This window comes from Musa acuminata, chromosome BXJ2-3 (assembly GCF_036884655.1).
Source record: "Musa acuminata AAA Group cultivar baxijiao chromosome BXJ2-3, Cavendish_Baxijiao_AAA, whole genome shotgun sequence".
Lineage (NCBI taxonomy): Eukaryota > Viridiplantae > Streptophyta > Magnoliopsida > Zingiberales > Musaceae > Musa > Musa acuminata.
Window position 1 is genome coordinate 10040735 of NC_088340.1, and position 27275 is coordinate 10068009.

The window sequence follows — 27275 nt, forward strand, 5'->3', positions numbered from 1 at the left end:
CTGGCTTCTCGATTTTTTTAGTGTGTAATTAGACCATATTTTCCAATAAATGTATTGAATTTTATTAAGACTTCAACAATTAGTATCTAATTTTATTCCATATTATTCCATTTTAGGTTAAGAAATATATAGGAATGAGACAACTATAAAAAAGTGTTTTTTAGGTGCATTATAGTCGCGATTCTTGGGTTAGATCAAACAAAGTATAAGATTTAGGGTAGTCAAGATACTAATGTATACATAAATATAAACATATATTATCGGAAAGGGCAAAATAGCTGTTTTTTTCTCATATAAATGTAGAATGTATTAAGAAAACATATGAAAATGAGATTAATTAACCCCTACAAGATACATGAAAGACCTACAAAACATCATCCCTTTCGGTCTCCAATCACCCTCATCGGTGGGCGTCGCCCACGAACGGCGGCGCGTCGTTGGGACCCCCAAGATCCATCGACGACGTGGCCGATGCCGGCGGAGTGGCGTACCTGGCGGAGAATCCCCGTCTAACGCTGTCGCCGTCGGAGTCGCTGCCCAGCCCTTCGTCGAAGTTGAGGGCGTAACTGAGGGGGTCGTATCCGAACCCGCCGTGACGGGGCCGGCGGCGGAACCGCCGGACGAAGGTCTTCCATCTGGGGCTGGCCACGATCTCCGTCCACTCCCTCACTTTCATGACCACCTTCATTCCTCGCCTCCACCACCACCGCCCCGTCACGGGCCCTCCCCCGTACTCGCGCCGCTCCACCGCCTTGCGCGCCCGCGTGCCAGGCCAGGGCATCCGGAAGCAGCAACAGCCGCGCTTGGTGAACATCTCGTCCGCGGTGACCAGTGCCGTTCCTTCCGGAGCCGGAAAGCGGGCGGCCGAGTCCATCTCTGTGGGCGCCGAAGGAAGATACGTATCTCTTCCTCTCGTCTCACCCACAGCACGGTTGGGGATAGGGAAAAGGGCGATGAGATCAACGGCAAGGATGGAAACAGCTGTAGAGTGAGGGAGTGAATGGACGATCGAGGAGAGAGGAGGTCGGTATGGTGTGCGAAGGCGTCACTCCGAGAATCCCGTCAGCAAACGGTTCCGACTAATTAATTAATTAACGTGTATACTAGTGATAACAAAAACAATACCCAACAAATTAAAAGGAATCGATTGTCCTAATCGCTCATGTTGCAGGCTTCGACCCGTAAACGGGCCAGATGAACCCATTGGAAGACCAAGTTGGGGCCCAAACCCAAGTCTGGCTGGACCGGGCCCACGAATGGACATGACTCTCTCGCGTGACCGTCGGGCCACGATCAACGAAGCATAAGAAAAAGATGTTGGAGGCGTATGGCAAAGTATTGTTAGGAAAACATCGAGGCACCCAATGACTCTCGAGACTCGCGAAGACACCGATCGAGGCTTTCGGTCCACCAGTTGTCTCGCAAAACTTTTGCAGACCGAGGAGGTGAAGGCGTTCGTGCTGGCTTGTGAACCGGCGGCCATTAAGCTCACATTAATCGGCGGCCTAACCAGATTCTTCCCTCCTTAATGCCCCTCCCCCCTTCGCCTGCCTCTTTTGGCCGCTACAAGCGGAGTGGGGAACACCCCTTTGTCTCCTTGTCCTTTTGGAGGGAATCCACGGAAAGCTAGAGATGAAGGCCGCAGCAGGCCTCTTCTTCACCCTCTTTTTGTTCCTCGTCATCGGAGAGTAGGCGGATCAAGAACTGGTATAGATGTTTTTTTCCCGACTCCTTTCCCAAGTCGTGTCATGTGATTGGTAGGTGGAGGCTCATTCTGTGTCCTTTCGGGTTTTCTCCCAGGTGAATCGGGAGGAGATGGAGGAGGCGAAGAAGAAGGCGATGGTGCTGCTGTTCTTGGTGGTCTTGTCCGGTGGGTTTTGCAGCGTGTCTGCTGCTTCCCCAGCAAGTAAGCAAGTTGTGCTGCTGCTTTTTCTCGGCGGTTTTTTCTCTCCAACATCTTTCGTTCTCCAATCTCGTCTGCTTCCTTGCTCCAGGGCTGGTTAGTGCGTTTGTCTCCAATCTCTTGTCGGCTCTGTTGCGACGGCTGTGGTCGTTGACGCCTTCTACTGGAAACGGTAGCATTCCTTACCATTCTACCGTTTCTCGTTCCCCTCTCAGCTATTCGGTAGGGTTTTTCTTTGATTGGGCGACCGTTCTGCAGCGATCTTGAACCGTTCGAGTGTGAAGTTTGAGAGCGGGTACAATGTGGAGACCGTGTTTGATGGAAGCAAACTTGGAATCGAGCCGTTCTCTGTTGGAGTCATGCCGAGCGGGGATCTCCTAGTCTTGGATTCCCTGAACAGCAACATTTACAGAGTTTCTCTGCCGTTGTCTAAATGTGGGTGTTTCGTTTCCATTCATCCTGTGATGCCTATAATCTGTTTCATTGCTGGAATGAACCATTTCTTTTATGAGGAGTTTGTGATCACATAACTTTCTATTATAGGGCTGATAATTTACTGATGTTACAATTTAGGTCATTCACTTCGGTGGTGGTCTTGGTACCTTCTCTCGTGACTTCCTTCTGTTCACCATCTACCTGTTGGTATTATCTGTGTTTCTACTGGAACTCTGATGCATGCTGTTCAAATGGGTTATATCTTAGGTGTGGTCAAGTTGATAACTGTTGCTTAGTTCTCATCCAATTTCTCATTGTGCAGTTATAAATTTATTTGTTTGTTAAACCATCAGATTTCATGAGTCTCATTTAGAATCATAAACTGGCTAGATTTGCTGAATTCATGGTTCTGATCATCTGTTGGTATTATTGTTAATTCATTGAAAAGGTTAACATAAATTGCTTTTTGTGTGAGATAGTTTTCTAGATTCTATAAGGATGTGATTAAAATTTTGCTAAAGATGAATTATTTAACTATAGCGATGCTTAAATTGAATTTGATGACCCTAAATTGGTTTATTATCATTGACCAATATAAAAAAATGATGTTGAAGCTTGATTCATTATCTTCTTTTTGTTCTTCACATTCTTTTGTTTTAGAAACTTTTTCTTTCTAAGCTTACCATGAAAGTGCTTGTTGAAAAAATTGTTCTGGTCTCTCCTATGTTCATTAATAGTTCATGGAATATTAATGTCTCTTAGTTGTCATGACAACTTTATGTGTTGATGATTAACTGAACATTTTGAAAATAACAGACAGCAGGCCTAAGCTTGTTGCTGGTTCAGCAGAAGGATACACTGGTCATGTTGATGGGAAGCCACGGGGAGCAAGGATGAATCATCCAAAGGGACTTGCGGTGGATGATAAGGGTAACATTTATGTTGCAGACACCAAGAACAAAGCAATCAGGAAAGTCAGTGACACTGGTAAACTTGGGATCTTACGGAAAATTCACTTCGAACTGTAAATTTTTAGTGCATAATTTATGAATGTATTATGTTCTTTATTTCAATGTTCTCTTTGGATTTTTTTTTAGGATTTCAGACTCTTAATGACGTATAAATGTTATCTCGGATCTATTATTCACAAGAAAGAGATGATGGTAAATAATTTTTTTGTGGAGTTAAAATGGAAATACAAAAATGGAGAGGAACATTGGAAGTGTTATGTGATCATTGTTTTTATCCATTATATTAAAATGAAAGTATTACAATATATTTGTAAGATCAACTATGCTTTATGGGTATGGATGTGTGGCGATCAAGAAACAACATCTACAAAAAGTGATGTCACTGAAATGAGTATGGTGAGATGGAATTTGCAGTTATTAGGAATGATATAATAAACATATTTATATTCATGAAAAATAAGGGATAGTCTTTGAGTATTTGGATGATCTATCACTTAATTTGTCGAAATAAAAAAAATCATCAATAGTTATGTTTAGAAAAATAACCTAGTCATTTTGGTCCAATATTCTTGTAGTCTCTAGCTATAGTTTTGCTTGAGTTGCTTTCTCTCATCGAATAGAATTTGCTTATTTTTGTTTAGAAAATTATCAATCGAATAAAAAAAAATCATCAATAGTTATGTTTAGAAAAATAACCTAGTCACTTTGGTCCAATATTCTTGTAGTCTCTAGTTATAATTTTGCTTGAGTTGCTTTCTCTCATCGAATAGAATTTGCTTATTTGTCTATAACTTCTTTCACACATTAAAACAAAATTGTGTATTTCTCAAGTCGCAGACATAAGTTGTACAAATATTCCTACAAATCATGTGTAATTGTGTTTGAATTTGTTTTTAGTGTACAATTATTCAAAAGCCTAAAGCTACAAATCAGAATGACGGAAAGGTAGTGCATGTAGTTTTGGTGTGTATTCTGGGAAACAAATTTGCTATTTCCAATTACACTAATAATTTGTCTGAAGTGTGATGAATTTGGACAAACATAACGGTTGCATGAACAACAGATGGTTTTAGTTCTAGTTTTTTATATTTGTGACTTGTATGTAGTTTGACAGTAATGTTTATGTGGCAGAAGTTCAGATTGTTTACAGTTTACAATCCATCAGTTATGGATTGCTCTCAAGACTTAATATATCTGTTCTGTTTGAGAATGGTAACCTTACTAATGTAGAACCATTCTCAATTTTGAGACAAGTTTAGTATTTGTCAACCAAGCCTTGAATTTGGTCTATGGGATGGCAATAGTTCTTTTAACTGTATTAACGTATTTTTGTTTACCTGGACTCTGGTTAATTTTTTCTTTTATCAGTCATATATTTCAAGATTTATGTGAAGTTTCCTTCCAGCATTTTTTATGACCTCTTTTGCTTCATAAATTCATGACCTATTTGCTTTGCATGGACTGCCTCTCCTGCTTTGTCTTCTCTCTAAAATGAAATTGCATTGATATCCAACATTCATTTTTGGGGTACATCTACATAAACATTCCTGCCATGTCAACCATGCTTCTAGACATAATTATATCTCTGCTATCTCTATTTCTTATTGGAGTTAACTAAAAGCGTAAAAGGAAGCAAGAAATGAAGAACAAGAAAGGAATTACATACTAACAATGGTTTCCATGTTTGAGTAGGAGTTACAACAATAGCTGGGGGAAAGTCGAACAAAGGGGGCCACGTCGATGGGCCAAGTGAAGATGCAACATTCTCCAGTGATTTTGAGGTGGTCTACATTGGTAGTGGCTGTTCTCTTCTGGTGGTAGACAGGGGTAACAAGGCAATCCGGGAGATCCAGTTGCACTTTGATGATTGTGCTTACCAGTATGGAACTGGTTTTCCTCTAGGTAGAGTTTCAATTATTGTCATGTTCCTTTCTTCTTTTGTTAATGTTATTAGGCATCTACTCACTCAATCTAGTCATGCTACCATGTCTTTCTCTGTATAGGACATTTATACTCTTGTTTAACTAGGCCACCTATTGGTAAATCAAAATTGTCATGCAGGAATTGCAATGCTCTTTGCTGCTGGTTTCTTTGGCTACATGCTTGCAATGTTGCAGCAGCGGTGGGCAGTGGTTGTATCTTCCACTAATGTGAGTTACCGTTGACACATTCATTTTTATCAAGGATGTATGAAACACTGATTCAAATACAGGATACTGATACAAAAATACAAAACAGTAGTAGTAGTAGATATGCCAAATTTTGGAAAAAAAAAGTTTGACATGCACGATACAACGATAAAAAATATTTTGATGTTTTATTTAAAAAAGTTTGACATTTATTTATAGTCTAAGGCATCAATAATGGCCAGTAATTAACTTGCATCTGTAGCATATTATTAAAAAAAAATCATTTCTGATGACATGGTACTTCAAGATTATCAAGAAAACAAGAAACCAACAAGAAATTGTAATTAATGAAGAATTTTTTTCAAGTTCATTGGTCATAATTTGATGCTTATATGAGAACATGTACAAATAGTTTAATTTTATGTTCGTTTCTACAATTTAAAAATTACTGGTAAAGTAAAACAAAGTTTTTGGTAAAAAAAAATCATGAGGCATCCTCTTAGTGCACTAAATTTCCTGATCATTTTAATATTTATTTAAAATCAGATACTTGAAAGAAGTTTGCAATAAGCATCTATGAAATATCATTTAAGTATCTTAGCCAGCACACACATGATATGGATATGTCAAGCAATTTTCATAGTTAAGGATGATAAGCTGAAATACAAGAACAGACATCCTTGCAGTGAGAGTAGTGACATTTTTTCTTTTTGTGGAACCAGTCATATGCTTTATCCAAATTCACATTCTGTGGGCCTATCTTTATAAAAATGCTGTAGACTTAAAAGTCTGTTTGCTTCTCCAAGTTTATGCTTTTGTCTTGTTGTCTTTCATTTCCCTAATATACTTTTTCTTCTCATGCTCTAGAATCTTGGTAGAGTAAGACCACCATTTCTAAAGGGTAAAAGAATACATTTAATTCTTTTCAGGATCCAACATCTCCTACGGAAGCAAGCTATCTGTCTAGTCCGTATCAGCAGCCAATGAACTCATCACTCAGGCCACCACTAATTCCACCGGAAGCTGAATACAAGACGCATGAAGAAGAAGAGGGCCTCTTCACCTCAGTTAAGAAGCTTGTCACAGGTGCTGGCTTATCCCTCAGTCTCATGATCAGTGGAATATTCTTGAGAAAAAGGTCACAGAGCTATCACCAGGAGCAGCAGAAGCAACAACGCAAGGCAAACTCATGGCCCGTGCAAGAAAGTTTCATCGTTCCAGACGAAGAACCACCTCCAGTAGAGGCACAAACACCAAATCAGCAGCGTAAGACCTATGCATTCATGTCAAAGAACCTGGAGAAGGTCCAGCAACTACGTAATGACAGAGCCTATTTCAATGGATGGGATGGAGAATCACAACCGCAGCAGCACTTGCAGAAACATCGACAGCTCTCTTCAAGCCCACAGACCTACTATGAGCCAACCTATGAGACAACAGACGAGGTGGTTTTTGGGGCAGTGCAGGAATCGGATAGTAAGTATGACATAGCTCCATCCTATGATCAATATGGTCCTCGGTACCGAGTCAGTTACTTGGGGCACTACAATGACTACTAGGTATGTTTTCCAATAATTTTGATGATGACGTTTGTTTCAGCACAAAGTCTACCAATTGCTAGCAAAAGATACATAGATCTGTTAAATGGATGTATTAATGGGTATTAAAAGGAAGATGAAGCACTCGCAGTCTCAATTATCATTGGAAGGGACTTAGCATATTGATATCTGGGGTCATTGCACGTCTTAGTTCTTATTTTTGGTATTAAATTACAAGTTACTCTCTCTGTAACATCCCTGTTTAATCCTATCTTCGATATGGGGATGTTTTTGAGTTGGAGATAAATTTATTATTATTATTTAGACTAACATAAATTGGACTAAAGGTTGAGATATCTCAAATGACAACTTTTGATGTCTTGTATACTCGGACAGCAACTTCTAAAACCTATAAACTAGAGTTGAGGATGAGTAAACCCATACCGAGGGGTTCTGAGATCTGTCGCAGTATGTAAAGTTATGGGCAATTTATCAGAAAAAAAAATCCTTAGTATTAGGTTTTTATCAAATGATATTTCCATAATTAGTTTTTATCGATGTATTTTTTTAATTTTGATAATATCTTTGAATTGGATTAGGCATTTTCATCAAACTAATCTAAATTTTCTATGATATTATTTTTTAAAATTCTTTGACTTTAGAATTAATAAATTAAAAAATTAAAAAACTTGATTAAAATTTAAAAATTAAATTAAATTTAGTCAAAAGATAATTATTATCTTTTTATAATTATATTGAAGATATTTTGTTTCAGGCTCTTCAAAAGAAAGAGGCTCATAGTGAAAAGCTAGTTACTAATTTTATTAAAAATAATAATTATTTTTTTATAATTTGATTGAAGATATTTTGATCAAAGCTCTAAGAAAGGGATGCCCCAGTAAAAAGCTCGTCAATATGAATTATTTTTCGATAAATTACCCTAAAATTATTATAAATTAACTATTTATATATCTAAAAAAAAGTCTTTTGTGTGTTTTTCTTAATTCAAACTCGACTATGGCACCTCCTTATTCTTCTTATAGGGAAATTACACAAAGGTAGAATAAAAATAACGAATTAGGTTTATTATGGGGAAAGGCTCTCCGATCCGTCCTCGTTTCTTGATGCCGGCGGGAGGCTACCGATTCTGGCGCGAGCGACGAAAGAAGAGGTGATGGTTATCCTCCACGGTCGGTCGATTGACGATATCGTCTCTGCGTTCGCCTATAAGCCCCAACCCCACCATAAGTTACCCTTCGGCAACGATGACGAATCTTCTCCTCCTCCCTCCTCTCCTTCGCCACCGTCAAAAGCCTCTTCCCTGGTGAGAGTAGGAAGGGGAGATGGACAGAATACGACCCGCGGCGGTGGGGATTTCGAACCTGTGGAGGAGGGCCCAAACACTCCTCCTTTGCCGCAACCTCCGCTTCTCAAGAACAAGAGGAGGAAGAAGACGCTGGCTTCGTTGACCTCAACCTCAACCTCATCATCATCCGCCTCCCCCCCTTCTTCTTCGTCTTCTTTACCCTCCTCCTTTATTCGTACCACCGTCGGCGGCAAACCCTTGGTGGTCTCCCGCTTCTTCCCCCTCCCACCACAGGCCTCCTCGCCCGTGGTCATCGGTGTCAAAGACCCCAAGAGTCAGAAATCAAGGTCCAGCGGCAAATGCATTCCATCTCGAAGCGCCGCCAACGAAAAGAGGACCAAGAAGAAGAAGATAAATTGTATTGACGAGACTCTTGATGATGAAGAAAAAGAGGAGCGGAGTAGGCAACAGCTGGAGAAGAGCGGGAGGATGGGAAAGCAGCCGATCGCTCAATTGTCTGCCGCAGAGAAGAAATCTGACGCTTATAGAAGAGTCCCAGCCAATAGTGTCTGGGACCCTCCAGCGTCGTGCCACCATCTTCTTCAGGAGCGGCATTCCTTCGACCCATGGAGGGTCTTGATCATATGCATGCTCCTCAATGTCACCTCTGGTAGACAGGTTCGCTTCTTTTCTTGCTTGTTGGTTTCTTTCATGTTTATAAGAGCTAATCATGTCCTTTTTACCATTTAATTGGTACATGCATAGTTGCTATGCATATTTGCTTTTTCTTGGTGTAGATTGATTTAGTTGGCAAGCAAGAACTGTTAGAATTATACATAAATTGCATGGGTGAACTTAGTTTCTTACCATGGCATGCGTTGCCATACCTGGTCAAAGCAAGATGATTCAGCAAAATGCAGCATCTGCATCATAAGCATTCTTGCAACACACATGGGATTGGAGGCCCTTATGGAGTTTTCTTAGATGATGTGGTATAAAACTTGTAGCACTCCTGTTAGCAAGATTTTTATCAGACAGTTATCGATTATACTAGCTAAATCACAACATTATCTAGTGATTTCTGATGTTGCCTCATAAGGTTACTTTTAGGTTTCAAGTTATCTAGTATTTTCAATCTAACCCTCCTTGTTTCACTTAGTAGTTACAACGGATTACTTCGTTTTGCCTTAGTCTCAAGGGAGATTCAAGGCACATTTATTTTCTTCAGTGTGTTTTACATAATGATTTACTTGCAGCTGCCTTATTTTGGATGAATGCTATTATTTTATTGCTTTTGAGTGGCGATCAATTATTAATTTGTTGTGAACTAAGCAAGTTAAACAAATCAATGTTTCCTGACATCCTTCTTACTTGAGTAGCTTATTTATGCATATGCTGTCAAATTCTTTGATACATAGTATAAACAAACGTTGAAATGCCTGATACAAGTTGGTTGCCTGTGTGTCGTTGTTGTAGTATTCATTTAAATAATTAAATAGTTGAATGATGTTTATGCTTCTCACAATTATAGCTGTTGTCATCCTGTATCAGCACTTGCTACAGGGTGCAGATGCAATTGTGCCTTTCTTGTATCTTCTTTTTTGGTGCTACAGTTGTTGATGTGGTCATTATCACCATCACCACCATTGCTTGTATAAACAGCATCAACAAGATCATCTTTAAACTTGTCATCTAGGGACTTATTTGGAAATACCAGACTGTAGGGACACGAGTTCTTTTGCTAGGTATATGACTAAGTAAGATAATTCAGATCCTACAGATGATCACTTAATGCTCTACAGAGGATGAAGCTAAATGGATTGGAAAAGATTTTTTATGAGATGGTGGGCTTCATATGCCCTTTTCATGGTTGTTGTCTACTTCATGATGGTCTGAAGACTCTGAACATGTGGAACAATAACTGGTGCTTTATGATGGATGCTCCATGTAATCCTGTTCATTTCAAGGAAACACAAGCTGGTTATTTAGATGTAACTATAAATCTAGAATGTGATCTAATAAAGAACAAAAGGGGTTTAGAGAGAGTGGTAGTTGTGTGCCTAATTCTTTGATCTGTGTGTTGGTCATTCTAAAAGTACTGATGGATGATAGTTTCAATAGTATCAAAGAATGAAGTTTTGATATGGTTACAATAATGTCCAAAATTTCGTAGCAAAAGCAATTTGAAAAAGCAGCATAAATTTCTTATGCTTATGTTAAGTAGAAAGGAACAAAATATTGGATGAAGAATTAAAAAAATAATAGTGGCTTGATGCACAAAGCTCCAGCTAATTTGGGTTTGAAAAGGGTCAATATACATAATCTTACTTTGCTAGCAATCATTATTTTTATGACTTGAGCCCTAATTAATTATATTGCAAAGGAGCAACCATAGGATAATAGTAAGGCTCACTCTAATATTGAGCAAAGAAAGTATAATAAAATAAAATAAAAATGTCAGTTTTCTCTACAAAAAGGAAAAGAAAATTCAAAGAGAGACCACAAGTAGTAAGGGAGAAAACCAAGGATCCAGCCATTCAAACATCTGCATAGTTGGAATATTGGGTTGCATATTGTGTCTATTATAAGCTTGACCATTACTAGCATATCCTGACTCACTTGATGCTCCTCACTTTCTCCCATCCATCCTGATTAAGCCATCATCTATCTAGAAGGTCATGTTGTTCGCTGGTCAATCAACAGCCAGCAAAGAAGGGTATGAGAGAGAGAGGGCATCAGCCATATTGTATTTCTTGAAAAATAACAAAGATAATGAATTGCGTTTGTCTGATTCAAGGCCTTGACTTTGTGGCCCAAAATGTTTATAGATCAACAGTTCTTGCTCATTTCTTGGAGTAACCATGGGCACAATCGGAAGGAACCTGCTGAATGTGTCAACATAGGTTGGTGCTTGATTGTAGAGTAATATGTGTAGCTGACACACCTGTTATTTGATGAAAGCGTCATTTGACAAAAAGTAAAACTTACTGAAGTTAACTAGTGCATCTGTCATAATTAACGTTGGAAGGGGGCTTCAGTTCAAGAGTGCAAGGAACATGATTCTTTACTGTGAAAGAAAGTTTAAAATTGTAGCTATTAACAGATTAAGTCACAGAAACAGTTTTATTATACATCTTTGTGCAGGTTGAAAAAGTTTTGCCAGGCCTATTCCTTCTATGTCCAGACGGAGAGGCGACAACAAAGGTCCCCGAGGAGGAGATAGAAAAGGTGATACAGACTCTGGGCCTGCAAAAGAAGAGGGCAAGGATGATCAAACACTTCTCGTGTGAGTATCTACGAAATGATTGGACTCATGTGACTCAGCTCCATGGCATTGGCAAGTGAGTGGATTTTGTTAGAACCACCTTTATTTCACACCAAATGCTTTGAGTTTGAATTGCATTTCTTTTCTGTGTATCCTGCATCATCTTGTGATAAATGGCCATCATTGTGGATGGGGACAAGTATTGTAATTGGTTGTTGATTTTGTTTGTCTACCCTTCTCAGGTATGCAGCTGATGCGTATGCAATATTTTGTGTTGGGAAGCCAGATCAGGTCGTACCACGAGACCATAAATTACTTGACTACTGGAGTTTCGTATGCGGTAAGAGTGAAACCTGAGTAATGTCGTGTCGTACATTTGAGAGGTGATTGCTTATTTTGGTCATGCATTGTGGTAAGTAGTTATTTGAGTTCAGCGCTGAAGGTGGTCAGTGATGGAAAAACTGATACAAGTGTTTGCATGTTTGCTGCTTGGACTTTCTGTGGCCTGTGCAAGAGTGCAGGGCATCAGTGCTCTATCAGACAAACCAGAACTGCTGCTTGAACTTTTTCTTTTCTTTGTGGAAGTGAGAGGTGCGTGTGTTGTAAATTATATAGAAATGGGTCTGGTGGTTCCTCCGGTCACCTTTTTTGTACATGTTTCGGGTCATGCGGCTCATTTGGTAGTTGAAACAGACCGGAGGTAGACTGGAACATATGGCCATGGTCGCTGAGGGCAATGGCAACCTCATCTGAGAACTGGAACGGACGTCGGACACAGAGAGACAAGATAGCGACGGGGAAGGTTTTTTTTGGGAATGGAGCAGCGTTTCATGTGCATTCTTTTTTTACTTATTATTAATTTTTGTAAATGATCAAGCAGTCTTAGTTAATTGAACATTCCAAAATTGAGCCAAAATAAGTTGTATCACTTAAATTTAACCTAACTATCAACTCAAATGTTCAGTCAATTTAATTTATAAATAAATCAATAAAAATTTCAGTTAAAATTAGGCTCAAGTCAGAATTTGATTAAAATAGATCAGATTAGTCAAACTTTATAATTGAGAACATAAATAAAAAATATTTGATTTTTGAGGGATAATTATAATTTTATGGAAACATATATTAATAATATATAATTTTTGAAGGGCAAGAGTGTCTTTTAATGGGTGAAGAAATCCTGATCCCCTCTTCTCACAGCCGTCGCTGTGTTCCATCGCACCCATCTCACGCGAAAAGCTATCACTGTCCGTTGCCACCCACGAGTGCGCCCAGACGTGCGAGTTTTCACGGGCGCCCTTCCGCCACGCATTACCTACGACCAGTGCGGTGTGCAGTCGCGAGTCGCACAACGTAGCCCGACAACGCTGTCAGTAGATCAGTAGAGTATCACGGCAGCCCATCGCACACAGCAGCCTTGCGACTATTGTGCAACGCAAGCGGCAGACATCTGGGCTGCCATCTGTGACAAGAAAGGAGATAGTCTTAAGTTCTGCCTTTCATATAAAAGTGCAACCCCAACCCGTAAATGACCTGACACAATTCAGAACAGACATTTGCATATTAAGTAACTGATCTTGAGAAGTATCAATTAGCAGCTAAGCAGAATTAAGTCAAACATGCAAGAAATTTAAGATTAAAAAAACTGAGCGAAACAGTTAACATGCACAATCGTCGAGGCCAGGTGAAGATATTTGACTTGGTGATACAAATATAAGAAGCACGCTCGATGTCAACTAACCATCTATTTTGCTTCATTTCTAAAATTTTCCAATCCAGTATATGCTATAGAAACATAATCAAATAATAAGAACATTAAATAAAGGAGGGTAAGCATAATCATTTTCATGAACAAGTTTTGGTCAACAAATAAAGGAACATTAAATTATACGCCTCTCTTAAACTGCCATAAGTCGTCATAGCAACATGATGTGCATACAATAAGAAGAAGAAATAATCAACTATTCCGTAACTATCATTCCATATTGCTATCAATTTGGTGTCATGCTCTTGCTATGTCCAGTCATTACATGATTCAACATAAGTTTAATTAATATTAAATATATCAAACTTTTCCACGGAGATATCAAATATGGCTAATAACCATCAGCCTCCAAAACAATCTAGAAGGCACAATTATTATGCAGAGCAATTAACAACACGGACAGATGTAACAAATCTTATAAAAGATAACACAAGGCAAGTTTATCCCTTTAACATTGTTGATATCAAAAAATCTATCCAACAGGAACTGCTTCATTCTGCCAGGAAAATTTCATTCAAATGATGAAACAACCTTCTAACCCGCATCCTGTACATAAAATGCAACATTTGCTATATTGCAAATAATAGGACTCAACTTTCATTAGTTGCATTTTTCAATTTTGTTGGAATAGTATAAAAATCCTTTCTGAATAAACAGAATATGAAGGGATTAAAACAGATTATAGCTTAAGATAAACCATCAAAAACGGAAGAAAGAGAAATCTACTAGACATGAAAAAAATGGTAATAGTTAGTAGGTCAAATCTAGTGCATTTAAACAACAGGAACGGGCAGCTTCTCTTGTTTCTTTTGTTTTTAGTGCGAAGAGGCTCAGCTACATGTGTGCTGGAGGAAATTAATACAGATCCGACAATTTTTTTTCAAGTGTTCTATTTCCTTGGCTCAGCTTCTTCTTAGCTTTGACTTCTATTGATTAGTCAAGTTCACTTCATATAAATAAATGGCTTATTAGGCCAATTTGGGTCATGACTATTTGTATCAAGGCACCTCTGCCCTCCCTCCTTTGTGACATGGGTGACCACTGTTTGAATCACAGAAGCAGTCCCTGTGCTACAGAGGTAGAACTGCCTATATTAACCCACTTCCCTCATTACCCCAAAAAATAAAAAGCTCACCCACTTTGGCATCAGCCTTGTGTACTGGGCAACCCCCTTTCATTTTTCTTTTGTAATGACATTATTAGTTATAGTTTGTTTGCAACCCTATAGTCTTCGGCCTCAACACCTCAAAGTTGTCGACCATAAGAATCACAAAATAAATTTAACTACAATTTGAAGTCATGAGAGTCAACAAGTGTAGAAATGAAGATATGTAAGTGAGAATGGCATGACTGTTATCTTTTAGGGTTGGTCCCTATCCATAATGTTGAAGTACATCAGGTGCATATGATATATTTTCACAGTATCCTTCTGTATCAGTCTATGCCAGTTGTTGCAGATAGAGATAGTCATTTAATGCAGAGACAAAACATAGGAGGTAATCTGCCATCAAAATTCTGTCATAAATTTTATAGAAACATGGATTACTTCATACTAGTATATAATCTGGCAAGAAGAGGCACAAACAGCTGTCATCTAGCCTAGGAAATGATTAGGCACACTGGGTTTTAACAACACGAGATGACATTCATGATTTTCATTCTTAAAATATAAAAATCTACATGAAGATCAGGTAGCACCAGATTCGAAGGGGCAAAAAGCCAATTTGAATCAATACAGAGATTACATAACAACCTAGAGAAACACGGTCACCAAGCAACAAGAAGAAATTTCCAGTACATACTAAATAATAGAGAAACAGTTGCCTGGGATGAAAACCGATAGTAGAGGAGAACTGAAGTTGTATGCATAGAGCATGATAAAATTAAAACTATAAAGAAAAAATGACAACCGCTGATCTCACCAGTAGCAATGTGCTGAAGAAACTTACCTTTAAATTCTTGACATAGCTCTAGTGCAATAGCCCTGGTACCTTCAGCACTTTGCACCATTTGTTCTCCAAGCCTAAACAATCATCATGAACAATCTGGGACTTGTAATCTGCAAGAATTAAGTCAGACTACTAGATGTGAACAACATACATGGAAATTGTATCCAGTATCGACACATGCAATTAATAAACCTGCATGGATTAATTTGCAGCCGAGAATAATGAATCAGAAGAATCTCTCACTAAATATACAACTAATTACATGATGTAACACCTCAATTAATACCACATTGAAAGTAGACAAGATTAAGATTGTCTTATAAAGATCTGATGGGGGTGCTACTATCATTTTCACCTTGAGTATTTTGGCCACTAGTTTAGATCAAACAAAGTTGAAAGGCCAGTTATCCCATCAGGCCAGGTTATAACAATTAGTATCAAAGCCGACTTAGTATGAGCCATGGTGAAAGGGCTAGAGTAGAAAAAGACTACCCGTTGATAGAGTTAGAAGATTCGTCATGGTGTAGAATCACCAATAGGCTACGACGCCTCATATGCATCATACTAGGGTTTGATCTAGGCTATGTTGGGCCTTGACAAGAATGTCAAGCTCTTAAGTGGGGGAGTTTTTAACACCCCAATTAGTCCCACATCGGAAGTGGGCAAGATTAAGATTAATTTATAAGAGTTTGATGGAGGTATTATTATTAACTTCAGCTTAAGTATTTTGTTCAGTGATTTGGGCCAAACGAAGTTGATAAGCTGATTGGCAAGGGTATCAACTAATGCTACTTTGCCAAGCTTATTTTCTGGAGCTCTAGTAAGTATAGTTTTAAGACTTTCAGTCTCAGCTCTCCAAGCAGTTTCAAGCGAACTTTCAGATCCAACAGATCCAGTTTATGCTGAGGCAATAGAAATAGATTGCCAAATCAGGGCAACCCATGGAATATCAGCAGCACTCTGTGGCCCCTGATTCAAAAGAAGAGCTTGAACTGCTGCAAGACTTCTGGTATCCAGAAGGACAATATGCAGATCAAAGACATATATCAGGAAAAAGAACAGCCAAATAAAAGTCCAACAATTGAGCTTTGCATACAAAGATTGATGACACAGAAAAGAGACAGCTATGAGGTAAGCAGTACAAACCTTCTGCATCAGTATGTGCACCGTAATCACTGTCCTTAAACAAATAATATTATATAACCCCATTGCCTAAAAAAATTAAAAAAAATTAGCACTGCCAATGAATGTTTTCCGATGCAATTATACAAATAGCTATTATCATAGAATTATCCATAGACTTTTAGTCTAAGACTGGTAAATCAATCAATTTCAAAGAAGGTCCTGGTGGAATAAAAAGCACAACAGCTGTGTGTATAACTTAGGCATACAGTAGAAAAAACAATGAGTATCAGTGTATAATAAAGATGAACCATTTTAAAAATACAATAAGAATTTTTTTATGCAAGGAGTGCAAGTTGTCATAGTCATACAAGATAATTGTTTTTAAACACACTTTTTTCGAGCCAAGACCACAAGTAAAGAATTAAAATTATGAAAACACGCAATATAATTGTAGCATCCTAGATTAATCTCACAAAATAAATGAAGAGAGAATTCTGTTGGTATATAGGGCTAGATGGGTCTATTACAATTTATTGGGAGTAAGCATTTTGACCCATGAAATAGATTCATCAAATTCATATAACCCTATTCACTAACAAGGTTGTGAAAAGTGGCCATATAACAGCGAAAGGCAGAACCGTTTTATAGTGGTAACCTTTATTCTTCAACAGAGATCAAAATAAATAATTATTTAGAACATGTCATTCCTCAATTCTATCTCAACCTTAACTCCAACTAAATTACCGCTTAAAGTTTATCTTAAATTACAAAATACTAAGTGTTGCTTCTGGTACAAGAAAAAGTCAATATCATATAGGTGCAGCTAAATTTTCTTCTGCAGGTTAGGATGACAAAGACAATAGAAAAGGTACAGAAATCGCTAACCTGTACCCGTCCAGGGTTTCATATAGATCACAGCTGCACGGCTCTTTACTGAACTATGAGCTTCTGTGCCCTTGCTTAGCTGGTCCTGAAGAGAGTATATAAGAACACCTTAGAACAAACACAAAAAAATTGTCAAAGGACTGTCAACACCCATCATCTACAATGTACATAGAAAGGGCCATGAAGGAAGCAAAATATCACCAAAATAGGTGATATATAAATGAAGAAGCTCCTCCTTAAGTTGTAATGTCATTTAAGAGTTCTTACTTGCAGAAACCTGTTGGGATTTGTCATCTATTTGCAGGATGATTGATTTACTGCTCAGAGAGCCATCTCTTTGCAAATCAACACTGATAGAGCCATCTCAAGAGACCGAGTGAAACCATTTTCTCCAGTTGATTTCAGTAAACAATTAATGCCTCTCGAATCAACAGAAAGGTGCAGGTCGCAAATGATGAAACATGAACAAACTAGAAGTACAATTCCAAGTTCACCATACCAATACGGAATGTCCGATCAAGCTGTTCTACATTGCTGATTTATCAGCACCCTGAAGACACGTTATATAATCAAAGATAACAGCACATAGAGAAACCACAAATGAAATCGTGAAACAAGAAGTTAGGTTTGAAAAATCAAGAACAATGTTATCCGTATTCTTGGTGGACTAAACTACTTGTAGGGGTTTCAAGAAGGGACTTAACTGCTTAGAGAGGCAAGAAGGGCATCAATTAGGGTTTTAAGATACTAAACTGCTTAGCTAGGTTCAAGAAGGGGATCAGTTACGGTTTGAAGGACTAAACAGCCTAGAGAGGATTCAAGAAGGGGATCACCAAGCGTTTGAAGGGACTTGACTGCCTATAGGGGGTTCAAGAAGGTAATCAATTATGGTTTGAAGGGACTTAACTGCTTGGAGAGGGTTCAAGAAGGGGATCAATTGGGGTTTGAAGGGACTTACAACGTTGCCGAGAACGACGACGTTGAGGAAGGTGGAAATCCGCCGCTTGTACGATCTTTCATCGAAGTCCTCGTCCGCGAGGAGGGCGGCGACTTGTGGTCTGCGCGAGCTAACTCAACTCCTCCATGGCCGCCATCGACGTCGAGAAATGCAAGATTCGGGATCCGACGACAGTGGAAAGAAACGACCTTCGACTGCGAGGTTCACGGAGAATTGTCCGTTTTGAACGACCTTTCATAATTATGGTCGATATAAGGGATTTATAATGTTTTTATTTTTAATTAATCAAACTAAATATTCTTATCAATATTATATTAAAATTGACGATTAACAACACTCGTTATAATATCATTTTGATAAGTCAATATTTTATCATTATTAATATGAGCATGAAAGCTCATGATAAATTATTCGTTTTAAGTAAATTCCTAGAGTTTTATCTTTTTGAGAACGACGACCAATAAGAATAATTCTTCATGAGGTTTCGTACTTACATCAATAATTGACTTATTAGAATGATATTAGAATGAGAATGACTCTCCTATTGGAGGATAATACTAAACACATATTAGTTGAGGAATAGAGGTTCAAGAGCTTATAAACTTTTACCGTCGCTTGTCTAAAGCGAACAATTCTTCGTGAGTCTTCATGCTCACACCAAAAACCAGAAAAAGAGAGTGAGAGAGAGAGAGAGAGATACGCGTGACAAAATGAGCGAAGGTTAATCAACCTGTCAAGAGAGGTATGTAACGAGAAGAAACACCTAGTTTAGAGACATGATGTATGCTCATTATATTTTGAAGATTTGAGAACTCCGCTCATTATATATATATGTATATATTTATATATATATGTATATATATATATATGTATGTATATATATATACATATATACATACATATATATATATATACATACATATATATATATATACATATATACATATATATATATATATATATAATAATAATAATAATATTAAATTTTAGTATGGTGTATATATTCATCCAAATATAATGATTCTGCATGTATACCTATGCCAACACTAGTGAAAAACTAGTTCAGATCGGCCTCTTCTAATTATTTTTAATATTAGTTTATTCAAGTTGAAAGAGTGTATCTTAATATGTCCAATACTTAAAATATCTTAGTATAAGCATCGCACAGTATGCTTTTAAATTACATTATAATAAAATAGAGTTTCAACTTATTTTTGATTTATAAAGATTAACTAAGAATGCCATCTATATATATATGTTTTAGTCTTGGTTATAAATATATGCGCCATACCTAGGCTTAGAAGAACAAATATGAAAATGAAGGAATTTAGAGGGATATATCTATAAATATATAATTTTGCTCATGGTGAGGATGAGCTTTGATCATAAGTTATCGTTGCAATTTTACTTAATACTATGAATTCCGTGGTATATTTTTTAATTATTAGAAGTCAAACTCAAAAGTGCCTTTTTAATATTCATATATCGGACTAATATGACAAAAGAGAGACTGTTTATATATATATATATATATATATATATATATATATATATATATATTAATAGTAGAAACATCCCATAATATTAATTTCTCAGCGCTCTAATAGCTTATACGTATTATTCCATTACATTAAAAATCTTTCTAGCAATTCATATATCGTGTTTTTATGTGAATAATAAGAATTCGAGTGTTTCGTGCAAAAGTCGGTAATAACCCGGAAAGACTAATACAAAATAAAGCTAAAGATAAGGGTATAATAGTAAAAACGCCACGGTAGCCTCCGACTCGTTAACAGTCAATTGCGTAAGAAAACGGACTGAAAGGAGAGGGTAAAAAAGAGCGAGCTAACAAAACCACTTCCGCCTCCCCTTTTCCTTTCCTTTCCCTTCCGCCGCTCCTCTCAACCGCCAACCACCAACCCCCATCCCTCCTCTCCGCCCATGGCGGATGACGCCCAGGTATGCAAGAACGGAAGGGAGAAGATAACTCGTCTCCCTTCTTTTCTCATCGCTCGCTCTTTCTGGCAGTTTCTTCTTCTGATGATGATGTTGTTTCTGTTGGTGGAATCTGTCGGTGATCCTTTCATCGTCGCCGATGGTCTGTGTGTTCTGGTGCCTGGCATCGGAATCAGAGAATGGTTGCGCTGAAGAGGGCGTACGCCGACGTTATATTGAACACGGCGAAGGAGTCGGCGGCGCGGATTTTGGCGGCGGACCGCCGGGTCCTCCAGTCGCAGCATAGCTTGTCCTTCGCCAAGGAAGAGTCCCTTGCCATGCTTCTCCGCCTTAAGTCGATCATGGACGCCAAGGTGATCGCTTTCGCTTAGTTTGTTTAGTACTTGCACTTGTCCAACTCTGATCCTTGGTTTTCTATAGTTCCTTGCTTGAACAAAAGGTTGGATTTTTTTTTGTTTTTGGTTGCGATCTCCCAAAACCGGGTTTGATGCATTCTTGTTTGGTGAAATGAGTCTCCTATATTTTTGTGTCATAAGGATGTGCTCCGAAAGTGTATCTTCTTAGAGAGGATGTCATGGGAAACTGATGTTCTTGCTGTCTGATGTAATTGTTCTTTAGATACAAGTGCATGATTCAATTGAATTGCCCACGTCTTGATTAATATCATGCCAGGACTCGTTTTGGATTTGAATTTTGTTCAACCCACCTTTGTCCTGGACAGAGATGATATCTCAAAAAGCTATTCTGCTATTGTTTGTGACTTCAAATTTGTACGTATGATTTATTTAATTACCTCTAGTTCATTCTCAATTTCTTTTCATGATTGGTCGTTTCAATTATAGTTAAGTGGAGACTGATAAAGATTATAATGGTGGTAAGTACAATATGATGTGGTGAGAAAGATTGAGTATACCCCTTTTTAGTATACTTGGGAAGACATTTTTGGGCACCTTTTTAGTTGCTGTACACATTTCAAAGACAAGTTTTGAGACGTTTTCAGTTGTTATACATGAAAGATTGAGTATACTCCTTTTGTTTGAGGCAAGAATAAGCATTTGATATAGTACACATGTCACTATTTCATTAATTTGTTGTTTCAAAGAATGTTATTCCACATTTAGTTCCTCAAGTTACCCATTCTTGCCAATGAAGATACTACAGCTTTTCAGATTTCCAGTCAATTGTTACAATTAAGCTTGTGTCTTTACTAATGACATTGGGTTTCAACTTTTGATTTTATTGATTTAAGATTATGGTATATTCTGACTTTTGTTGTAGCATCATACAGACTAGTGAATTATTATAATTCTTTGAAGCTCGAGCACAACTGACTAGTTCCTTTGTCTTTCAATACACACCTCATCATACGCCACACATTAGGGCTTCTGTAGCATTTTCGAAGGATCTTTATCACGTACATTGTATGCATATGCTATATAACAAAATTGATTGGAAAAACTGTTTGTCTCAACTTGACTTTTAAACTTTGGTGTCTGTGGAAGAAAATTGATTTAACAGTTCCATTTGGCAGAAAATGATCATCACATACTCTCGTCTTTAGTGTTTGGAATGTGTATTATGCATATATTCAAATAATTAAGTTTCTATTTCAATACGGAACAGAAAAAGACAATATATAGGATGGGTGGAAGGAGCCTTTCCCTTGGCTTGATGTCTCTTATCTCTTTAGCGTTTGGAATGTGCTTTTTACTCACCTTTCAGTACTTATTTATGAAACATTGTACTAGTTCTCTCTTCACTAGCAATCTGAAATCAACCAAAACAATATTTTTCTCATCTTTCTTACATTTTTAAAGAATATAATTTAATGGTAGATGCAATGATGAGGTGAAGGAGAATTTTTTTGTAGGAAGATTCATACCTAAAACTCTTTGGGACCAGACTGGAAATTGAAGAAATATATAGTTACTTGATTTCTCATGCAGAGATTTTTTTGCTTCTTGGCTACTTATCTTATTCCACAGTTTATGAATATAAGCTGTTCATGTCCTTGCTATGAAATTTATGTATTATTTCTCCAACTAGAACCCATCTTTAGCTTCCCTCCTTATGTTTATAGTTCAATCAGGTGTCTCCTTGCATGATGTTGTGATCTTATTCATTTCAGACTCTTCATAATATACAGTTATGCATGCTCTTCTTTGATGGCACTATTTTTCGATTTGGTCTCCTTCAGTCTATTCTATAATTTTTCATTTCTTTTACTAGGCTTAAAATGTGTCTTTACAGATTAAAGATGCAGAAAATGTGAACTTATCACAAGCAAGAAGGATCCAAGAGCTTGAAGTTCAGCTAAGTGAAGCAAAGGAGACAATCCATCATCTTAATTCTGTATTGACAAAAGTTAGTTCTGAAGTAGAGAGTGAGAAGAGTTATCAAATCGAGTCCTTAGAGGAACAAAGAACACATGGCTGTGTCATTGTTAATAGAGATGACTGTCAAGAAGGCAGACATACTTCAGTTTCGGCACCCTGTTCTCAGGTTGGAGCAATATGTTCTCCAAATTCCGACTTTAATGTTACCACGTCAAAGCAGAGAACTGCAGACAAACATCACTTCTTTGCCAAATATACAGCACAAAATGAACCCTCAAAAGAAATGGTTGCATCCGATGATTCTGCTGGTAGCCCTGATTTAGTGTCCATAATTTTGAGAAACAAGGAGTTGGATCTTTACCGAAATGGTTGTACCCAAAGAGTACGTGCATTCGAACAAAATCTATTGACTGAGAGAGAGCCATGTGCACAAATGCATGACCAATTCTTTAATGCAAAGCGGGAAGCTGTGACATGTGATGATGATACAGTTGAAAGGCACAGAATTCGAGATCTTGCCCTGTCGGGGAGGCTAGTAGTACAGGTTCTGGAGCCCCTTGAGTCTGAAGAAGTGGGTCAACAGGGAAATATGTGTGAAAATGATCACACAGCTAATATCTCCTGCCAGCATCCTTCAGAAAAACCAGGAGTTAGAAAACCTGTTACGAGCAGTGGCGCTTACCATGAAATACAAGATCATGAGCAGTTAGATATTAGTGATTCTAAGGTTGCTGGTCAAAATAACATGCCTAGATCTTGTGAAAAGGAGAGGCATGATGGTGAGGGTGCTTTTTCTTGTTTGGTTGAGGCTTCTAGAGGAGATCACAGAACATCAAAAGATGGAAACATGAAGTTGAATAAGTTGTCCGATCATGTAATTTCAGGTATTTTGAATACCAGTAGAGTAATGACTAGACGAACTATGAAACTATGTGGTGTCAATGGAGCAAATGGTTGTGGTGGATCCACTACATCTGTCAGTATAAATTCTAGTCAAGAAAATATTAAAAAAGAACTAGTTACAAGGAGCACATTTGACATGAAAGATAGTTCTCTTTTGGATGCTGATGTTAAGAATGATACCATTGACACACAGCTGGAGAAAGAATCAATGTTAAAAACACTAGATCATAAAATGGCAAAAAAAATAAATACTTCTGATTTAAAAGACAATCATGAAAGGATTGGGGTTCCATTGACTAGTTATGATTCCAAAGATGAACGATCATGTGGATTAAGCGGACTCCCTTCTGAAGTTGGAAAGGACAGAATTGTAAAGTATACTTTTAGGAGGACCAGAAAGAGGAGATCTCCAGATAGCAACAATGATGATGTGTTTTTGGAGAAAATTAATATGCCAAAGAAGAAAGCACGCAAAGAAAATGCCTCTCTGGAGCCTCCGAAACCGAACTTAGTAAAGGATTCAACCAGAGACAGCAGGAAGATAGCTCAGGTTGCTCGCCAGGTTTGTAAACTGATCTGATTATAATCACATTAAATAGTATAATTATGGATTAAGCAAAAACTTAGGTGTTGAGATCCAATTTAAAATGAGCTTTTTGTGATAACTGGCTTATATGACATCATGAATACCTGATAAGTTATTTAATTTGTAAGGATAGAGAACATTAAATTTCAATTGTTTTAAGATAACTTAGATGTTAACCATTTTCTCAAAATTTTAGCAGAATGGGGTATTGTATTGATATTTGAAAATAATATATTGACTAAAGAAAATATGATGATGACAATTTTTTTTTTCTTGAACATACTAGGACGGACTTAAGGAAGGTCCGTATAAGTTAGTTTCAGGGTATTGTAGCTTGTTTCTTGTTCATATTTGGTGGGATATGATGATCCCTTGTGCTACAACTTAAGGATGTATGATGCCAACCTGTTTATTGTAGGTCCTTTACCTTCTTGCTATAAGCATATGATTAATAGTTTATAGTGACTCCAGCCTAAATTTAAGATTTTTAAAAATAACCAAACTTGTTGTTTTTAAGGTTGGATATGAAGAGAATATCCTAGTGAATCTATAATTTCATCAACTAAACATATGTTTAATTGTACTTCTTTTTTTGATAGCAGACATTACAATAGTTTTGTACTGATAGTTTCCTTCGTGGATCTTTCTCATCACACAGTCTCATGACCCAGTTGTTTGTCTCATAACAAGTAATTGAGATATTTATACATCATTACAAATTTTTTTATGCCTGTATTACTCTCATGCAATACTGTTACTTGAAAAATTCATGTTCCCTTTTTTGTGGGGAGGGAAAGATCTTGTTTGACATAAAGCCTCTTCTCTTGAATGAGTAGGACCACTGATTTCCCTAGGAAATTTTCAACTTGGACCTGTACTTTGTTAATCTTATTTGATGTCACTAATGTATTAGATGGATGTTGATGTGAAACATCTTTTAGCAGGACCTTACTGTAGTGAAATGTTTACTCTGCTTTACTGCAAACAAAATTGTTGAATCTTATTTTTCAAGCCAAGTAGCAGTTTACTATTTCAAAAAATCAAGGACAAATGTGACTGTGGTATATTGAAACATTCAGTTAGTTCATCAGAGGGAAGTGACTGTCATATCTTGCCCAAGGTTTCCATCAGGTTGGATGCAAATAACAATCAACTTGATCAGAGTAGGTTTGACCAGGATAAACATATTTAAATCAACATATGCTTATGTTGGACACAATTATAATCCTGATAGATCTCGGATTGAATTCTAAATAGTGAAATGAAAAAAAATTAAACCAATTTGCGTTACTCTAGAATCAAATTAGAATTACACTACATTTTGTTTTTTTTGGGGAAGATGGTCTACATTTTATTATTGAACCACCAGGAGAAAATTGGTGAAGAAATATTCTGGAGAAGGTATTTGTTAGGAGAGAAAAACAGAAAACACAGAATTAGATTGCATATATCTTGATGCGGACTAAGAAACGACTGTCTTCTAAGAAGCATCAAGTAAAACTATCGTTGTTGGTCAGGTTGGCTGCAAATCTCGGACTTCTTTGATCTTGCAATTGGAACCCATAGGAAACTGAATTGAACATTGTATGTATATTCATGTTCCAGTCTGGAACGCCTTATGAAGTTGCTAGATAATTAAAACAATAGCTCCTTCTGCTAGCTGTTATTTGAGGCACATCTAAAGAAGCTTTACAAAAAGGGTACATAAGGACCTCAGAGGCTAAGCATACTTGAAAAACACAACAAAAAATCTTCTTATTTTTCTGTATGAAAGCAAAACCTCCTGGTTGTCTTTAGTGTGTAAACGAAGGCTAAATCTTAATTCTTGTCAATGAACAGATTCATTGCTGACAAGAAGATTCTTGTTTACCCGTTCCTTTTTGAGACAGTAGATTGTATAATTGCCACCAACTATGGCTTGTAACCCAGGCCATCCAACTACTTCTGACTGTATCCACTATTCTTACAGGTATATCAGCTTAAAATCATGACCCATGGTGATTTTGTAATGTAAACTGCAACTTGTTATATATGCTACTTGATTTTTTGTGGGCCAATTTGACACGACACCCTACCTTGTAAATACCAAAACAAAAAAAAAACTTCATGTTTTGGGCAATTCCTCACATAAATGGATATCCAAAGGTCATATCTTCGGCTTGGAGGGCACTTTAGAAGGCTTCTGTTACACTCAATATGACTAGCTGAAAATCTGTGATGAGAACTACTTCTATTTGAATAACAGCCATTAGTACAAAATACTGGAATTTTTTGAAGGATAAAAATGTGATGATTAACACAATTTTGATTAAAAGAAAGGAGGAACTTCCTGTAAATAACGTAATGATACCAATACTTGTTTGACATGGGAAGAGACTAGCTCAATGTATATGTTTATCAATTAGTTAATATATTTTCTTGTAGTTCACACATGCTTGATAAAATACAAGGTAATAAAAAATAGACTATTTAAACCTTGGAAGCTGCACCTATATGCTGATGAGTTCCCTTGCATGGTAACTTAGTTGGGATACCTAAAAGATGATGTCTACTACATCATCCCATATGTTAAAGGCAAGTGTGGATGTTTATGATCTCTAGATTATTGTAAGGGAAAGCATATATTAGCTAGCCATTTTTTCTAGCATTAAGAGTGAAAATCTATCGCATAAGAGGATGGAGCATGGTCATGAGATTGCTTTTAACTAGTTATAATCGACATAATATGAATGAATTTGCTTTATAGCCATCTAGATTCTAACCTATTTTCTCCTTTTCTTTTTTAATAGCTCATCGCCTTGTCTGAGAAGAGATGGTAGAACAGCTGTTAGAAAATCAAATGCAGAAAACATTTACGAGAACTACTGAAGTAAGGATTTTTCTGCATCAGTTTGAGGATGGCTATAATTAACTGATCCGGATTTTCTATGCCAAGCATGCATGTTGTACCTGAAACTTTAACAAAGCAAGTAAAAAGACCGACATGAGTTATTTATTTTGTAACTTTATGTGGCTTATTATCCTTTTTCTTTCTCAATAATGTGGAATTACTTGTCCTCCCACTTGAGTCTCTTGATAATATATAACTTCTGCGGCAGAAATATACTTTTGGTAGCTTTGACCTTATTGAGGTGATAAAATTGATTTTCAATTTAACATTATATATTTATATATAATCAATTGATCTGATGGTAGCATACCCTCAGTTATGTCGTCTTGTACTCTGTTGCTCCTCGCTCTTTGTGGCAAACATGGGAAAGAATAT

The 27275-nt window shown here is 37.3% G+C and overlaps 4 protein-coding genes and 1 long non-coding RNA gene across 7 annotated transcripts; 3 read left to right on the forward strand and 2 right to left on the reverse strand.

The window, feature by feature from the left end:
* Positions 1-257: 257 nt before the first annotated feature.
* Positions 258-900, reverse strand: LOC135607330 (uncharacterized). Its single transcript, XM_065099083.1, has one exon. The coding sequence runs from the start codon at positions 872-874 to the stop codon at positions 401-403; it is 474 nt and encodes a 157-aa protein (XP_064955155.1). The 5' UTR covers positions 875-900; the 3' UTR covers positions 258-400.
* A 479-nt stretch (positions 901-1379) lies between these two features.
* On the forward strand, positions 1380-7139 carry LOC135607329 (uncharacterized). Its single transcript, XM_065099082.1, has 8 exons — positions 1380-1707; positions 1801-1906; positions 1995-2075; positions 2162-2338; positions 3155-3325; positions 5002-5211; positions 5371-5459; positions 6368-7139. The coding sequence occupies exons 2-8, from the start codon at positions 1816-1818 to the stop codon at positions 6995-6997; spliced, it is 1449 nt and encodes a 482-aa protein (XP_064955154.1). The 5' UTR covers positions 1380-1707; positions 1801-1815; the 3' UTR covers positions 6998-7139.
* An 899-nt stretch (positions 7140-8038) lies between these two features.
* Positions 8039-12200, forward strand: LOC103978026 (uncharacterized). Its single transcript, XM_009393730.3, has 3 exons — positions 8039-8960; positions 11427-11623; positions 11790-12200. Exons 1-3 carry the CDS (start codon positions 8151-8153, stop codon positions 11902-11904), a joined length of 1122 nt encoding a protein of 373 aa, XP_009392005.2. The 5' UTR covers positions 8039-8150; the 3' UTR covers positions 11905-12200.
* A 505-nt stretch (positions 12201-12705) lies between these two features.
* On the reverse strand, positions 12706-18439 carry LOC135607331 (uncharacterized). Of its 3 annotated transcripts, none has more exons than XR_010485144.1 (5): positions 18230-18439; positions 17539-17821; positions 17272-17356; positions 15262-15371; positions 12706-13009 (listed from the first exon to the last, which is right to left on the reverse strand). It is a non-coding gene; the product is annotated as an uncharacterized LOC135607331 (long non-coding RNA). The 3 variants fall into 3 exon arrangements; XR_010485145.1 differs by lacking the exon at positions 12706-13009 and adding an exon at positions 16408-16473 and having other exon boundaries at positions 13582-15371; XR_010485143.1 differs by lacking the exon at positions 12706-13009 and having other exon boundaries at positions 13582-15371.
* Positions 18440-20058: 1619 nt separating this feature from the next.
* LOC103978027 (uncharacterized) lies at positions 20059-27072 on the forward strand. The gene is made up of 4 exons (XM_009393731.3): positions 20059-20188; positions 20362-20538; positions 22436-23986; positions 26800-27072. Exons 1-4 carry the CDS (start codon positions 20171-20173, stop codon positions 26827-26829), a joined length of 1776 nt encoding a protein of 591 aa, XP_009392006.2. The 5' UTR covers positions 20059-20170; the 3' UTR covers positions 26830-27072.
* The last annotated feature ends 203 nt before the right edge of the window (positions 27073-27275 follow it).

Bases quoted from the DNA above. Each gene is read 5' to 3' on its own strand.
- LOC103978026 (XM_009393730.3), top strand. From the start codon at position 8,151: ATGGTTATCCTCCACGGTCGGTCGATTGACGATATCGTCTCTGCGTTC. The intron at 8,961-11,426 runs GTTCGCTTCTTT...ATCTTTGTGCAG, and splicing joins ATGTCACCTCTGGTAGACAG to GTTGAAAAAGTTTTGCCAGG. The intron at 11,624-11,789 runs GTGAGTGGATTT...TACCCTTCTCAG, and splicing joins CAGCTCCATGGCATTGGCAA to GTATGCAGCTGATGCGTATG.
- LOC135607330 (XM_065099083.1), bottom strand. From the start codon at position 874: ATGGACTCGGCCGCCCGCTTTCCGGCTCCGGAAGGAACGGCACTGGTC.
- LOC103978027 (XM_009393731.3), top strand. The intron at 20,539-22,435 runs GTGATCGCTTTC...GTGTCTTTACAG, and splicing joins AGTCGATCATGGACGCCAAG to ATTAAAGATGCAGAAAATGT. The intron at 23,987-26,799 runs GTTTGTAAACTG...CTTTTTTAATAG, and splicing joins TAGCTCAGGTTGCTCGCCAG to CTCATCGCCTTGTCTGAGAA.
- LOC135607329 (XM_065099082.1), top strand. From the start codon at position 1,816: ATGGAGGAGGCGAAGAAGAAGGCGATGGTGCTGCTGTTCTTGGTGGTC. The intron at 2,076-2,161 runs GTAGCATTCCTT...ACCGTTCTGCAG, and splicing joins GACGCCTTCTACTGGAAACG to CGATCTTGAACCGTTCGAGT. The intron at 5,460-6,367 runs GTGAGTTACCGT...AATTCTTTTCAG, and splicing joins TGGTTGTATCTTCCACTAAT to GATCCAACATCTCCTACGGA.